The sequence below is a fragment of the Nansenia antarctica genome (genome assembly GCF_963989245.1).
Source record: "Nansenia antarctica genome assembly, chromosome: 17".
Lineage (NCBI taxonomy): Eukaryota > Metazoa > Chordata > Actinopteri > Argentiniformes > Microstomatidae > Nansenia > Nansenia antarctica.
In genome coordinates this window covers 9,830,677-9,845,676 of record NC_137687.1, presented here as the reverse complement: position 1 = coordinate 9,845,676, position 15,000 = coordinate 9,830,677, and the positions used below count along the sequence as shown (strand labels likewise).

Below are 15,000 nucleotides of genomic sequence, written 5' to 3'. Positions count from 1 at the left end.
TAAGAGAGCGCCGCGGTAACCCAAAACCTTTTTCCTGGGTGTGTGTTCTGGTGTTTGTATGGGTGTGTGTACGGGTGTGTGTATGGTGTTTGTATGGGTGTTTCAAAGGAAAGGAAAGGTTGGCTTTTGTGGGTGCTTTCCTAGGGTGGTTTGTGTCCATTGACGTGACCAATTGTGTTTCATTGAGGTACACTCCTACTCTGGAGGACCGAGGGCCTGATACTTCAGTCTGAACAATATTATGATAGAAAATATAACCATCACTGTTGCAGTCTAACATCCAGGACTTGTCATTTAATCCAAATCTACTCTCCTTACCTCCCCCTGTTCTACTGATGTCTTTATATGAGACTGCTGTACAAACACTCTGACCCCTCATCTCAACTTCCCAGTAAGAGCGTCCAGACAGACCCTCTCTACACAGCAACTGTCCCCAGTTAGTGAATGTATTATGTATACAATATACAAATATCCAGCTGTGGATAAACACAGCCCTGCGTTTAATCTCTCCTGAGTCATTCTTTTTATCTTCTTCCTCCTTTCTTTCTTTCTTTCTTGGATTTTCCCTCTTTCCTTCTCTCGCTCTTTCTTTCTCTCTCTCTCTCTCTCTCTCTCTGACTCACCCACCCAATTCTCTTCTTTCACCTCTCCCCCCCTTTCTCTCACAGCACCGGTCCAACCACCAACAAACCCATTGTTCAATGTCATCTTTCTCACACACACACACACACACACACACACACACACACACACACACACACACACACACTGTTTTTGTTTTTACAGGCCTGCAAAACAATAAGCCACCCATTTTTTCACAAGAAAATTCCTCTTCCCCAAACAATCCCCTAGTTTCACACACAAACACACACACGCACACACACACACACACAATATGTGTACTGTTGTTTTAAGCTATGTAGCCCCTACCATGGCTAACTGTGTCTACTGCTAGGGTAAGACATTCTCATTTGTAGACATTTGTATGTTTTTCATACATCTAAGTGTGTGTCTGTTCATCCCTTGTGTGTGTGTGTGTGTGTGTGTGTGCGTATGTGCGTGTATGTGCATGTGTGTGTGTGTGTGTGTGTGTGTGTGTATGTGCGTGTATGTGCGTGTGCGTGTGTGTGGTTGGAGGACAATACGGTACACACAGTTTACCGAGGCATGAACATTTGCATGAAGTGAGAGTTTCCTTTCCATACAGAGAGAACAGATAGAGAGAGGGAACGAATGAATGAAGGGAACTATGTATGCTGATTGCACACACACACACACACACACACACACTTTCCAATCCACTCCCCTTGCTCCACTCCCCAAAGCCCATGTTCACGTTCCTTCATCAGAATCCAGGAATCAGAAACACGGGTCTTACTCCGGGCTTGAGGAGGTATCTATCCTGTTTCATCCACCCGTCCCTCGCTTAAGATCCATGAGAACGAGAGAACGGTTTTAGAATGGAAGAAGCTGTCTGTGGCTTTGAGATGATAACCGTTGTGGCAGGAAGTCAGTGGAAGAAGAGGAAGTGATTCCAGGGTTTTCAGGGTCAAACGGAGTGCTCACTTCCTGTCAAAACCAAAACATTATAATGCTTCTTCAGAACACAATCACAGGACATGAATAATAATTATTATTATACTTGACAGAAACAGTGACTAGGGGGCCAAAGGCCTTGGTGAACAGATGGGTTCTGAGGGCTGATTTGAAGGAGTCCAGGGTAGAGGCGTTGCGGATCACTATGGGGAGAGAGTTCCAGAGGGTAGGTGCTGCCACACTGAAGGCTCTGTCCCAGAAGGTCACGTTTTTTTTTTATAAACGTGAGTTTTTTTGTATTCGTCACGTCATCATGTGCGTAGATTTCTATGATCATGCGCACTGCAGCTGTTTGCTGTTCACTCCAACGTCATATCCTGGCACCAGTAACTACTTTGTTTACAACAGGCAACGGTGGTCGAGGCTACACAAGCGAGGAAAATGGACGTGTACAAAGTGCTTATAGTTCTTTCACTGTTAACTGTTCTTTGACTTTTTCCACTTTTAGCTTTGTTTTCCTGGTGTCAGATTGGCCGGCGGGGCTATGGGGTTAAAACTACATCGCCGACTACTGGTGTGGAATGCTCAATGACGGCGTTTATATTGCGTTCATCCGTGTGCATGTGGATACAGATATTTTTATAAACATGCTGGTGTGGACGGTAATATCTTTATATACGAAAAACGTTTATCAAAGAAACGTATTGGTGTGGACAAGGCCTGAGGATCAAGGATACAGTTGCTGGCCTCTGGGCTCTGATCTGGGATCAGGTAACCGTCTCTCATTCGGTCGAGACAAGTGTGAAAAAGGACAGAAGAGAGTGTAGGGTTAGGGTTAGACCTGGCTGGCTGGCTGAGAGTGTAGGGTTAGGGTTAGACCTGGCTGGCTGAGAGTGTAGGGTTAGGGGTAGACCTGGCTGGCTGAGAGTGTAGGGTTAGGGTTAGACCTGGCTGGCTGAAAGGCGGGAAAGGAAAGGCAGGGTGACCTCTTCCTTGGTTCAAGAGAACTTTCCGGAAAATGCAGCCGTACCTGCTGGACTTGCTCAACCTATGACATCACAGAACAAACACGTTAACGGCAGCCACACGCCTGTTACCGTGGTCACCACCACCCGTCCCTAAATAGGCAGAAGTTCAGAGGACAACATTTCTCATTGCGACACATAAACATACAGACTTCAGTGTTTCCTCTACATGCATTTCATCGTGGCGGGCCGCCACGATGGAATTTCCTCCGCCACCATTCAGATTTCTCAAAAAAAAAAAAAAAAAAAAAAAGGCCGCTTTTCAGACCTTCACAGCGCTAGACACACCCACAAGCGCGAAGCGACGCGCTTGCAAAACTGTTTTATGATTGGTCGAATACATCTAGGCTGCGTCTAGTCTACAAACTACGATCCTCCACTCCTATCACCGTGGACACAGCAAGGAGCGAATTCCCGGGTAGAAATATTTCCTCTCCCCGGCCCCGCGGTGGTGTAGCGGTCTAAGCACTGGCCGCTAGTGCATGCTGCCCACCGGGGCCGGGGTTCGTATCCCGGCTCGCCAGATCCAGATATGGCCGAGGCACACGGGAAGCGGCATATTGGCCGGCCGCTTCCGAGGGGGGGTATAGGAGTATTTCTGGACTAGGATCCGTCGCGCAACACCGCCCCCGTCTGGTGCTGGAGTAACGGTACTGGGCTCGAGGAGCCAGTCAGCCTAGTCTGCCTGGCGGCCTCCTCTGGGACTGCCGGCCACGGGGTCGGGCGGCGGATCCTTCGCAATAGGCAGGGGATAATTGGATGCTAAGTTGGGTTAAATTGGCTGCCAAATTGGGTGAAAAGGGGATAAAATCTGAAAAAAACAAACATTTAAAAGAAATATTTCCTCTCCCCGCTGTCAGCGGTAAGCGGTACTTTCCTCCAGCAGCGGTAAATGAGGCACCCTTTGCGGCTTAATAACTTTGGTTCTCCGGGGGTTACGGTAAAAATTCCAATGTGTCCGGAAAGAGGACAAGCCATGGAATCGAAAAGTTTTTGAATGGAGTCGATCCTCCACTCCTATCACCGTGGACACAGCAAGGAGCGAATTCCCGGGTAGAAATATTTCCTCTCCCCGCTGTCAGCGGTAAGCGGTACTTTCCTCCAGCAGCGGTAAATGAGGCACCCTTTGCGGCTTAATAACTTTGGTTCTCCGGGGGTTACGGTAAAAATTCCAATGTGTCCGGAAAGAGGACAAGCCATGGAATCGAAAAGTTTTTGAATGGAGTCGATCCTCCACTCCTATCACCGTGGACACAGCAAGGAGCGAATTCCCGGGTAGAAATATTTCCTCTCCCCGCTGTCAGCGGTAAGCGGTACTTTCCTCCAGCAGCGGTAAATGAGGCACCCTTTGCGGCTTAATAACTTTGGTTCTCCGGGGGTTACGGTAAAAATTCCAACGTGTCCGGAAAGAGTCGTGGGAGACGATTTTTTTATTGACAACGGAATTACATGCTGGAAAAACATGCAGACACAGACAATAAGAGACACACGGGAGAAGTACAGGAAAACATTTTATTTTTTGGGGCCATCCTCGAGTTTTGGCTGAAATTACGTCGTTGTTTTGAGCGCGCGTGCACGCGAAAAATCGCGAGCGCGCTACCCGCCACCATTGTAAAAATTCCTGGAGGAAACACTGGACTTGACGTGCACGTCAGTCACACACACACATACACACACACACACACACACACACACACACACTGCAGCTTGAACAGGAGGACACCAGATAGCTGGCACACGCTGGTCACACTCTTTTTCTGGGTCAGAGTGTGTGTGTGTGTGTGTGTGTGTGTGTGTGTGTGTTTAGGTCAGGTGCAGTGCATATTTAATCCTTTTGTTTAGGGAAAATCTATGTCACTCATGTGTTCACTTCTTATATGCATCACAGCCATCTGTCAGCAAACACACACACACACACACACACACACACACATACACACACATTCCTGTGTTCCACACAGTCTGTAAACACTGACCTGTTTTTGGGAAGCTTTATCTGCTCAGATTTTGGAGAATACACACACACACACACACACAGGCACACACACACACACACACACACACACAGGCACAGGCACAGACGTAGACACACACACACAGGCACACACACACACACAGGCACACACACACACAGGCACAGGCACACACACACACACACACAGAGGCACAGACGTAGACACACACACACAGGCACACACACAGGAATCTGGATTTAACGCATCTGTCTCATACCTTCACATCTCCCACCTACCTGATAATCCTGTTTCGCGGATTAGTGTGTGTGACCTGTAATAGAGGGAAATGAGGAGAGAGTGTGTGTGTGTGTGTGTGTGTGTGAGAGAGAGAGAGAGAGAGAGAGAGAGAGAGAGAGAGAGAGAGAGAGAGAGAGAGAGAAAGTGAGGAAGAGGGACAGCAGTCTCTTTGTATTTGAGTATCAGCACATAAAGAGCAACACTGACAGATGACAACACAGGTTTTGGCAACAACAGTCCGTCACAATTCCCTACCCTAACCCCGCGGCCTTCAACCCACAGCCACGTTAACACTAGAACAGCCATGGTGGGGTCATTTGACCCTGTGAGTAAAAACATTTGTGTAACTTTGCACTCGATCAAATTTTTAGGACCCTCCTTTCATGACTTCTCCTACATATGTGTGTTCTACCACCCAGTATCCTTACATTTTCAAAATCACACCAGGATAAGCTAGTATGAAGCTATTTTGCAGGTTTCCGTGTAGGAGCAGTGTTTCCTCTACATGCATTTCCTCCGCCACCATTCAGATTTCTCAACCAAAAAAAAAAAAAAAGATTTAGGCCGCTTTTCAGACCTTCACAGCGCTAGACACACCCACAAGCGCTGAAACTGGACCAGTCCGTTTGTGTCGCGAGTATTGAACTTGAGGCTGCGTTCGTAAATTCGCTCTGAGAGCCCCGGAGCGCACACTGGGTTCAACGTCATAAAGGGACCAAGTCATTTGATTGGACAAGAGGCATTCCGTGAGTGCTGATCAGATTTCCAGAGCGTATTTACGAACGCGCCCTGGCTGTCACCCGAACACCGCGAGCTAGCGTAGTGTAGTGTAGTATAGGATGCGTAGTGTAGTGTAGTGTAGGATGGAGAGAGAGAGGAGAAGCCTCTCTATGTGTTACCTATGTCCAGTGTACTAGAACCACTCTAACAGGAGTGTTTGTCCGTGAATAACACCGGCTATGCCCGGGGTAGAAACACAAGACTATAGCTGGATAAGGTCTACAGGTCTACACGTCCATTTTAAGCCGTCGACCAGCCCTCTACGACCACGGGAAGTCATGTTAAAAGTGAAGATACTTCTGTTAAACTAAGCTAAGCTAAACATCGCTAATCGCTAACTCCCTCCTGGGCTTAAAGTGACAAGTAATAACGTTGTGAAAAAAAACGTCAGATCAGTGTTTTTGTTTTTATTGACAACGGAATTACATGCTGGAAAAACATGCAGACACAGACAATAAGAGACACACGGGAGAAGTACAGGAAAACATTTTATTTTTTTGGGCCATCTTCGAGTTTTGGCTGAAATTACGTCGTTGTTTTGAACGCGCGTGCGCGTTTCATGCGCGTCAGCACTACCCACCACCATTGTAAAAATTCCTGGAGGAAACACTGAGGAGGCAGGCTAATTTACAAGACGGCCAACTAGTGGTCATTGTGTGTAAATAGCAGCATGCCATTGTAAAGACTATGGTCATTTGACCCCCGAGGTGGCTCTTATAGTAGGTAAAAAAAGGCACGGCTGTTCTAGTGTTAACTGTCACTTAGATGTAACTGTCACTTAGATGCAACTGTCACTTTCACAGCTGGCCACATGTCAAGGTGTCCTTGGGCAAGACACTGAACCCCAAATTGCTCCCAATGAGCGGGCCGGCGCCTTGCATGGTAGCTTGCCGCCATTGGTGTGTGAATGTGTGTGTGAATGGGTGAATGTGAGGCCATTGTAAAGCGCTTTGGAATAAGGCGACTATATAAGTCAGTCTATATAAGTCATGTATATACAGTAAGTCATCTATATCAGTCTATATAAGTCATCTATATAAGTCATCTATATAAGTCATCTATATAAGTCATCTATATAAGTCAGTCTATATAAGTCAGTCTATATAAGTCATCTATATAAGTCATATATATATAAGTCATCTATATAAGTCAGTCTATATAAGTCAGTCTATATAATAATAACAATAATAATAATAATAATAATAATAATAACTTTATTTGTATAGCGCTTTTCCTGCAAACGTTGCAGCTCAAAGTGCTTTAATCATTATATAATCTTAATTTAATTATTTTGTAATTTAAAGGCAATATTAAAAGGATGGGTTTTTATAATCTTAATTTAATGATTTAGTCATTTAAAGGCAATATTAAAAAGATGGGTTTTTAGTCTTGACTTGAACATATTTGCTGAGGTTGCATCCCTAATGTAAACTAGCAGTGCATTCCAAAATCTGGGTGCATAAAATGAGAATGCAGCCTCACCAAATCTCTTCTTTTGGACATGTGGTACACAGAGAAAACCAGCGTCAGAAGACCAGAGAGCTCTATTGGGCTGATATGCTAGCAAAAGGTCTTTCAAATATTCTGGTGCTATGCCAGTGAGAGCTTTATAAACAAGCAGAAGGATCTTGAAATCTATTCTGAACTTAACAGGAAGCCAGTGTAGAGTTTCTAAAATAGGAGTTATATGAGCTCGTAAGATTTAAACCACTCTAATACAAGTCCTGAGAGACCGACACAGTTTTCTAAACGATGTATTAGAATAGTGTGATCTACTGTATCAAAAGCAGCCCTCAAATCTAACAAGACAAAAACTGATACACCACCATAATGGCAGATTTTAGGGGAGTGGGAAAGATGCCAGTTGATTTTTAATACATTGTCAGTTAAACAGTCAAAAACACTTTTGAAGAACCATGTTGGGATTGGATCAAGTGAGCATGTTGAGGATTTCATTTGTGAAACAACTGTTTTTAAAGTATGGGGGTTGACAAGCTCAAATGAGTGAGGTAGGGTGAACTTACCTGGGGAGACTGTGTGATGCGTCATGTGTGATGATGTGTTGTGTTTAGGAGAGTTGTGTTTGTGTGTGATGGCAATGTGTTTGGTGTGTGAGTCTTTGCTGGGGTTTTCTGAGGAGCAGGCTTGACCTCATCTCCTCCAGCTGTCTCTCCAGGATGGTGCTGTGCTCCTCTCTCCTGAACAGCTCCTCTCTCTGTCTCTTCAGTTCTGTGCGCAGGGCTAGGTTGGACGCTTCAACCTCTCTCATGGCCAAGCACATAGAACGGTTTGTCTCCTCAACCTGTCTCACAGCACGACAGAGTTCTTTTAGTTGGTCTGTGATCAGGCTGCTGGGCTGGCTGAGACTGGCTCTTGTTTCTGTTGTGAAAGACAGAAAGTTCCTCTCTAGCTGAGGGAGGTTGTCTCTCAGGGCATCAGCCTCCAGAGTGATGAAGTCAGGGGAGAGACATTCAGGAGACAGGGTGGAGGCAGGTTTAGGCTCATGGTGGGTCTCTATCTCTGGTTCTGACTTGAAGATCTCAGCTTCGTTGTCTCAGCTCTGGGCCTTGTATCAACACCGTGCCATTATGGGAGATGTTGATGGAGAATTTCCTCTCATCATGCGAGTCAATGATGATTTGCCTTCCACGGCTGACACCCCTCAGTCTTATGAATTTGAAAGCAGCACGAAAGGCAGTGTGCCAGGCGGTAGGGTAGAGGGTGTAAAATATAAGGTTACACCTCACCCTTCTCTCCTCTGGTTCACTATAGTAGTCAGAGAAGATATTCTCTGGGTGCTGTCTTAAAATCTTTTCTTTGTAGATCTTTTTGGCTTTAATACCCTGTATCTCAGGTGGATATAGTATTATAAGCTCATCTTCACATTTGAAAATGAAAATGCTTCTTGGTTGAAAATGGCTTGGGCCTCCATTATGACATCAGAGTTCTTAGCTATGCCTTTTTTGAACAAGCTAATGTTAAACTAGCACTTAGCTCTTTAGCTTTTCTTGGTTCAAATTTGTATCACGGTTTTATGAGAGTCCTTGGTTATTTTCAAAGGTCTTACCGTCTCAGAATTAGCCTCTGTAGTTAGTTAACCACGGGCAATTAGATGTTCTGTGATCCGATCAAGAAATCCTATAATTCAAGGCAAAAAACTCAGGAGCTCACAGAGAGAGAGAGAGAGAGAGAGAGAGAGAGAGAGAGAGAGAGAGAGAGAGAGAGAGAGAGAGAGAGAGAGAGAGAGAGAGAGAGAGAGAGAGAGAGAGAGAGAGAGAGCTATGGTTTAACCCTAAAATAGCTTCGAGAGTACGTTACGTGGTGTGACATGGTACCAAACCCAGCCTCAGGGTAAGACATGTGTCTCCCCTAACTGTGTGGTGAAGTTGGGAGGTTTCCAGAGTTGTAACCCTGATTACCTGTCCTCCAGGTGAGCCTGGGGCTCCAGCAGAGTGCTAGCCATGCTGCGGTCTGAGCACACCACCACCAGCACCCTGCAGCTGGTCGCCACAGACATGAGCGACATCATGGAGAACCTGGACACCAGGGAACTGGACCTGGCCGACGGAGAGTACGAGACCACCGACACCACACACACAGGTAGGGAGAGACCACCGACACCACACACACAGGTAGGGAGAGACCACCGACACCACACACACAGGTAGGTAGAGACCACCGACACCACACACACAGGTAGGTAGAGACCACCGACACCACCGACACAGGTAGGGAGAGACCACCGACACCACACACACAGGTAGGTAGAGACCACCGACACCACACACACAGGTAGGTAGAGACCACCGACACCACCGACACAGGTAGGGAGAGACCACCGACACCACACACACAGGTAGGGAGGTGTGTGTGTGTGAGAGAGAGAGAGAGAGAGAGAGAGAGAGAGAGAGAGAGAGAGAGAGAGAGAGAGAGAGAGAGAGAGAGAGAGAGAGAGAGAGAGAGAGAGAGAGAGAGAGAGAGAGAGAGAGAGAGAGAGAGAGAGAGAGAGAGAGAGAGAGAGAGAGAGAGAGAGAGAGAGAGAGAGAGAGAGAGAGAGAGAGAGAGACCACTAAAACAACAAAGCACGCCTGTCATAACTGCCTTCGTTAATGCAGATCGAAAGATGTTTCGTGACTGTGTGTGTAAGGATGGTCATTTCATCAAACAATGGATTGGTTGAAAAGATGTTGTCAGACCAGTCCAGTAATGTCTAACTATTGATTAGCTGGATAATGATTGACATGGCTAGTTAATCTGTAGTTCAGCCAGTCGCTTTGTGTATTGATTTATGAGAAGGTTGCTGCTGGTTTATTGATCGATCAATGGGGCACGGCGATACTGATTGATGAGTCATGTGTGTGTGTGTGTGCCTGTGTGTCTGTGTGTCTGTGTGTCTGTGTGTCTGTGTCTGTGTCTGTGTCTGTGTGTCTCTGTGTCTGTGTGTCTGTGTGTGTGTGTGTGTGTGTGTGTGTGTGTGTCTGTCTGTGTCTGTGTCTGTGCCTGTGCCTGTGCCTGTGTGTGTGTGTGTGTGTGTGTGTTGTGTAGAGGAGCGGCTGGGCTTCGGGTCGGTGTACAAGACCGTGGGCTTCAAGGAGTCGGAGGCCCGTGTCTTCCTGTCCTCTCCCGTCACCGCCAAGATCCTGGAGGTGGAGAGACACACCGCTGCACAGGACCGCTTCAACATCACCACGCAGAGGAGTGTCAACAAGGTACACACACACACACACACACACACACAGACACACACACTTAAAATGCTTTATTTATGCCCACATAAATACAAAGTGCATTAAGGACATAAACACTAACAGTGCAATCAGTTAATTGAGAGTCATTCAGTTACGTTTGTGACTGTACAGCAACCGTCGTACACATGCAATATTAACACAGAGGATGTTTCAAATGTGGGTTAACAGATACCATAGCATTACTGTAAAACTACACACACACACACACACTCATAACACAAGAGCGATTCACTGACCCACCTCTGTTACATGGGGAACACACACTTCCACTCTAAAATACTTTGTGTTTGGGGGGCTATGGGCTTGGTGTTGGTGCCACACACACACACCCTCACACACACAGTCTTGTCCCCTGCAGTCTCACACACACCCTCACACACACACACCCTCACACACACACACACACACACACACACACCCTCACACACGGTCTTGTCCCCTGCAGTCTCACACACACCCTCACACACCCTCACACACACGGTCTTGTCCCCCCGCTGCAGTCCCTCGCGGCGGTGTTTACGATCGAGCTGCGGCACGGGGAGTTCTCCTGGGTGGTGAAGAGGAAGGAGAAACACTTCATGGAGCTGCACAGAGAACTGCTGCGATACAAGACCTTCATGAGGATCCCCCTGCCCTCCCGCAGGTACACACACACACACACACACACACACACATGCACACACACACACACACACACACACACACACATGCATACGCACGGACACACACACACACACACACACACACAGACACATACACACACACACATGCATACGCACGGACACACACACACACGCACACGGGCACACACGCACACACGCACACACACACACACACACGACCAGAGGCACACACACTCACACACAGACAGACAGACAGACGCACGCACACACACAAGGCAAGTCAAGGCAAGTCAAGTTTATTTATATAGCACATTTCATATAACAGAGGCAATTCAAAGTGCTTTACATAGATAGAGCATAGATAAAGCGCTAATGTTCAGTCACAACTGCTGCAGAACATGAAGGTTTTAGATCTATGTCAAATTTGGGCCTGTTTGAGTACTTCAGGGAGTTTGTTCCAGGAGCATGCGGCATGCGGCAGAGTGACTGTTTAGCAGGCTGGTCTCAGCTGACCTCAGGGGCCTGCTGCAGGAATGCATGCTGGGATGAGTTTCTCAAGGTCTTGTTTGGACATGAAACCTCTCATTCTTGCTATGTTTTTCAGGTGCTATGTTTTTCAGGTTTTTCAGGCTGATTGAGTAGTTATTGAGTTCATGTGGCTGTTGAAGTTGAGGTCAGAGTCTAGAATTACAGATTAAAGATTTCTGTAAGACCTGTTTTTAGTTTTTTAGTTTCGTTTTTTTTCTGTTTTTTAGTCTGAAGAGAGAGAGAGAATCAAGGTGGCACTGACTTTTGATCTTTTGTCAGATGCACCGAATACAATTATCTGTTTTATGCTTATTTAGTTGGAGGAGGTTTTGTCTCATCCAGCCGTTTATTTGTTCAATGCTTTTACAGAGATTGTGGATGGGACTATAGTCTTTAGATGAGAGGGCTATGTAGATTTGAGTGTCATCTGCAAAGTTGCGGTAGGCAATTTTGTTCTTCTTTTAAGATGTGTCCTAATATAATGGAAGCATGAGATTGAATAGGAGGGGGCCAAGGATTGATCCTAGGGGAACTGCACATTGTCATGTAATTTTGGTCGGATACAAAGTTGCCAATGGAGACATAGTAGCTTCTGTCCTGTAGGTAGGATCTAAACCAATTTAGGACAGTGTCTGAAAGTCCTACCCAACTTTTTAGTCGTATCTATTAGAATGTCGTGGTCTACAGTGTCAAAGGCAGCACTAAGGTCTAGTAATACGAAAACTGAGATTTTTCCGGAATCGGTATTTACGCGAAAGTCGTTAAAGACCATAATAAGGGCCGAACACCTGATTGAAAGTCATCAAAGAGGTCATTTAGAGGTCAAATAGTTGCTAAGTTGTTTGTGGACAACCTTTTCAATAATGTTTCCTATAAAGGGGAGGTTTGATATGGGTCTGTAGTTGTTCAGAACACACACACACACATATACATACACACACATATACACTAGGGATGGGACGAAATATCGCATGGCGATATATCGCGATACAAAACGTGACGATACGCGTCGTGTTGCAGAAAAATGGATCGCGAAATAAACTGTGTTTTATTTTCCATTAGCTACACTTCTTGGGGAGACGGGACGAGATAATAAGATTTTGCGCAAGTGTGTTACAATTTTTTTTTTAAATCAAGTGAGAGAGTAAAGTCAAAATGACATTATCTGACTGCATTGCCCACAGCAATCCAATATTCTATTATAATTCTGTTATAAATTGATATGGATCAATTTATACCTCTTATTAGATTATACATTCTCTGGTTGTTATGTTTGCCTTTTGGTTGACCTCAAAAGAGGGAGAGAGGAGGATAGAGAGGGAGAGAAGGAGAGAGAGCAGGATGGTGTCGGCACACCAGAGAGAGAGACAGCAAGAACCAGGTGAGAAAGTGGACAGGTAGTCAAGACCACATAAGCAAGTAGTCTTGAGAACCGATGGTTCTCGAGCCTAATGGCCCATAGGGCAGGAGCCTATCTCCTGTTTCCGTAGCGTGAGGCGGCTTAATGTACAAGTACACCCCCTGGACATGACACTGGTATGTCGCAGGGTCTTACCCCCTGGGGGGGGGGGGGGGGGGGGGGTCCATGCCACGGTCCATGCCACCCCCCCAAGGCAGCAAACCTAGGGGAAACACTGATCTTGTTTTATTCATGATATCGTATCGTGACTGTATCGTACCGTGTATCGAGAGGTGCATCGTATCGTGAGTTGAGTGTATCGTCCCATCCCTAATATACACCCAATGTCCACATTTACACAAAATGTACACACACACAGATAGACCAACGATAAATAATCTTATCATACATACCTACCACACAATACCTTATTAGATCTTACTTCTTCTCCATCACACCCACTTCCCATCTATCTCCCCCCCTCCCCCCCCTCAGCCACACAGTGAAGAGACAGAGCGTGAGGAAGAGTGAGGCCAGGCAGATGCCCACCCTGCCGAGGGGAGGGGGGGACGACCTGGCCCGGGAGGAGCAGGTGTCCAGCAGGAGGGTACGCCATTCGCCAACACACCTGTCAATCTCTGCTCCTATTGGCCAAACACACCTGTCAATCTCTGCTCCTATTGGCCAAACACACCTGTCAATCTCTGCTCCTATTCACCAACACACCTGTCAATCTCTGCTCCTATTCGCCAACACACCTGTCTATCTCTGCTCCTATTGGCCAAACACACCTGTCAATCTCTGTTCCTATTGGCCAAACACACCTGTCAATCTCTCTTCCTATTCACCAACACACCTGTCAATCTCTCTTCCTATTCGCCAACACACCTGTCAATCTCTCTTCCTATTCGCCAACACACCTGTCAATCTCTCTTCCTATTCGCCAACACACCTGTCAATCTCTCTTCCTATTCGCCAACACACCTGTCAATCTCTCTTCCTATTCGCCAACACACCTGTCAATCTCTCACGGCTCTCACTTGGCAAAACACAATCGAGTCATTCAACGCTCATTCGGTTACTACCATGTGGACTGTGTGTTCCTACAGTGTGTGTGTGTGTGTGTGTGTGTGTGTGTGTGTGTGTGTGTGTGTGTGTGTGTGTGTGTGTGTGTGTGTGTGTTGTCCTAATGTGTGTGTGTGTGTGTGTGTGTGTGTGTGTGTGTGTGTGTATTACAGAAACAGCTGGAGGACTACCTGAACAAGCTTCTAAAGATGTCCATGTACAGGAACTACCACGCTACGGTGAGACTGAGACCTGGACTACACGTATATGGAGCTTATATTAAGCTCATATTTCGTCCTGTCCACACCACAAAATATGTCTGCCCATACGAAAGGCCAAAACTGAACACGATCTGTCAAATACCGTAGAAGAACGTTGTGGGCATGCGCTGTCAGTTGTAATCAAACGGAGGCAGTGACTCAAAACGTAAACAGACCAAACTCTTTGAAACAGACAGAAAATAAAAGTACAAAACAGACAGAAAAGCAAGTTATGGCGACGAAGAAGAAAGCAAAAACTGATTATTTTGTGTGGACCGACAATGAAGTTGAGTTGGTGCTAGGTGCTTGATGTTGTTGACAACCGTTTTGCTCAATGCGCATGTAATAATTTAAGTAATTTTGCCATTTAGCAGACGCTTTTATCCAAAGCGACTTACAATTACGAATTACAGGGACATTCCCCCTGGAGTAACTGAGGGCTAAGTGCCTTACCCAAGGGCACACTAGTAGTGGTGTGGCTTCAGGCGGGATTTGAACTCACAACCTTCCGATCCCAAGTCCAACTCACTATCCACTAGACCACCACTACTGGGGTGTGTGAACGGCTTGACGTCATTGCATCAACACCAGCTCCGTTTAACATAACCACACTGATCCAGTCAATCGGATATTTTTTTATTTCTTCACTTTTTTATCCGTTTAGAGAAATCTCCGTTTATGTGAGTGAAAACGCTGTGTTCGTATGGTTGAGAGGCCCAATTGTACAAAAGAAAATTGCGTAAAGAAAAATCTCCTGCAGCTTCATAGACTGTTGATGACTGTT

At 46.1% G+C, this 15,000-nt stretch overlaps 1 protein-coding gene across 3 annotated transcripts in view; it reads left to right on the top strand.

The window, feature by feature from the left end:
* pld1b (phospholipase D1b) overlaps positions 1-15,000 on the top strand; it is a 40,180-nt gene that overhangs the window by 2,060 nt on the left and 23,120 nt on the right. For all 3 annotated transcript variants that reach the window (XM_080547794.1, XM_080547793.1, XM_080547795.1), the window contains exons 2-6: positions 9,024-9,193; positions 10,139-10,302; positions 10,842-10,984; positions 13,387-13,498; positions 14,130-14,195. In XM_080547794.1, the coding sequence (XP_080403920.1) occupies positions 9,055-9,193; positions 10,139-10,302; positions 10,842-10,984; positions 13,387-13,498; positions 14,130-14,195 (624 nt within the window). In that variant the 5' untranslated portion in view covers positions 9,024-9,054. The remainder of the gene's footprint in view (positions 1-9,023; positions 9,194-10,138; positions 10,303-10,841; positions 10,985-13,386; positions 13,499-14,129; positions 14,196-15,000) is intronic.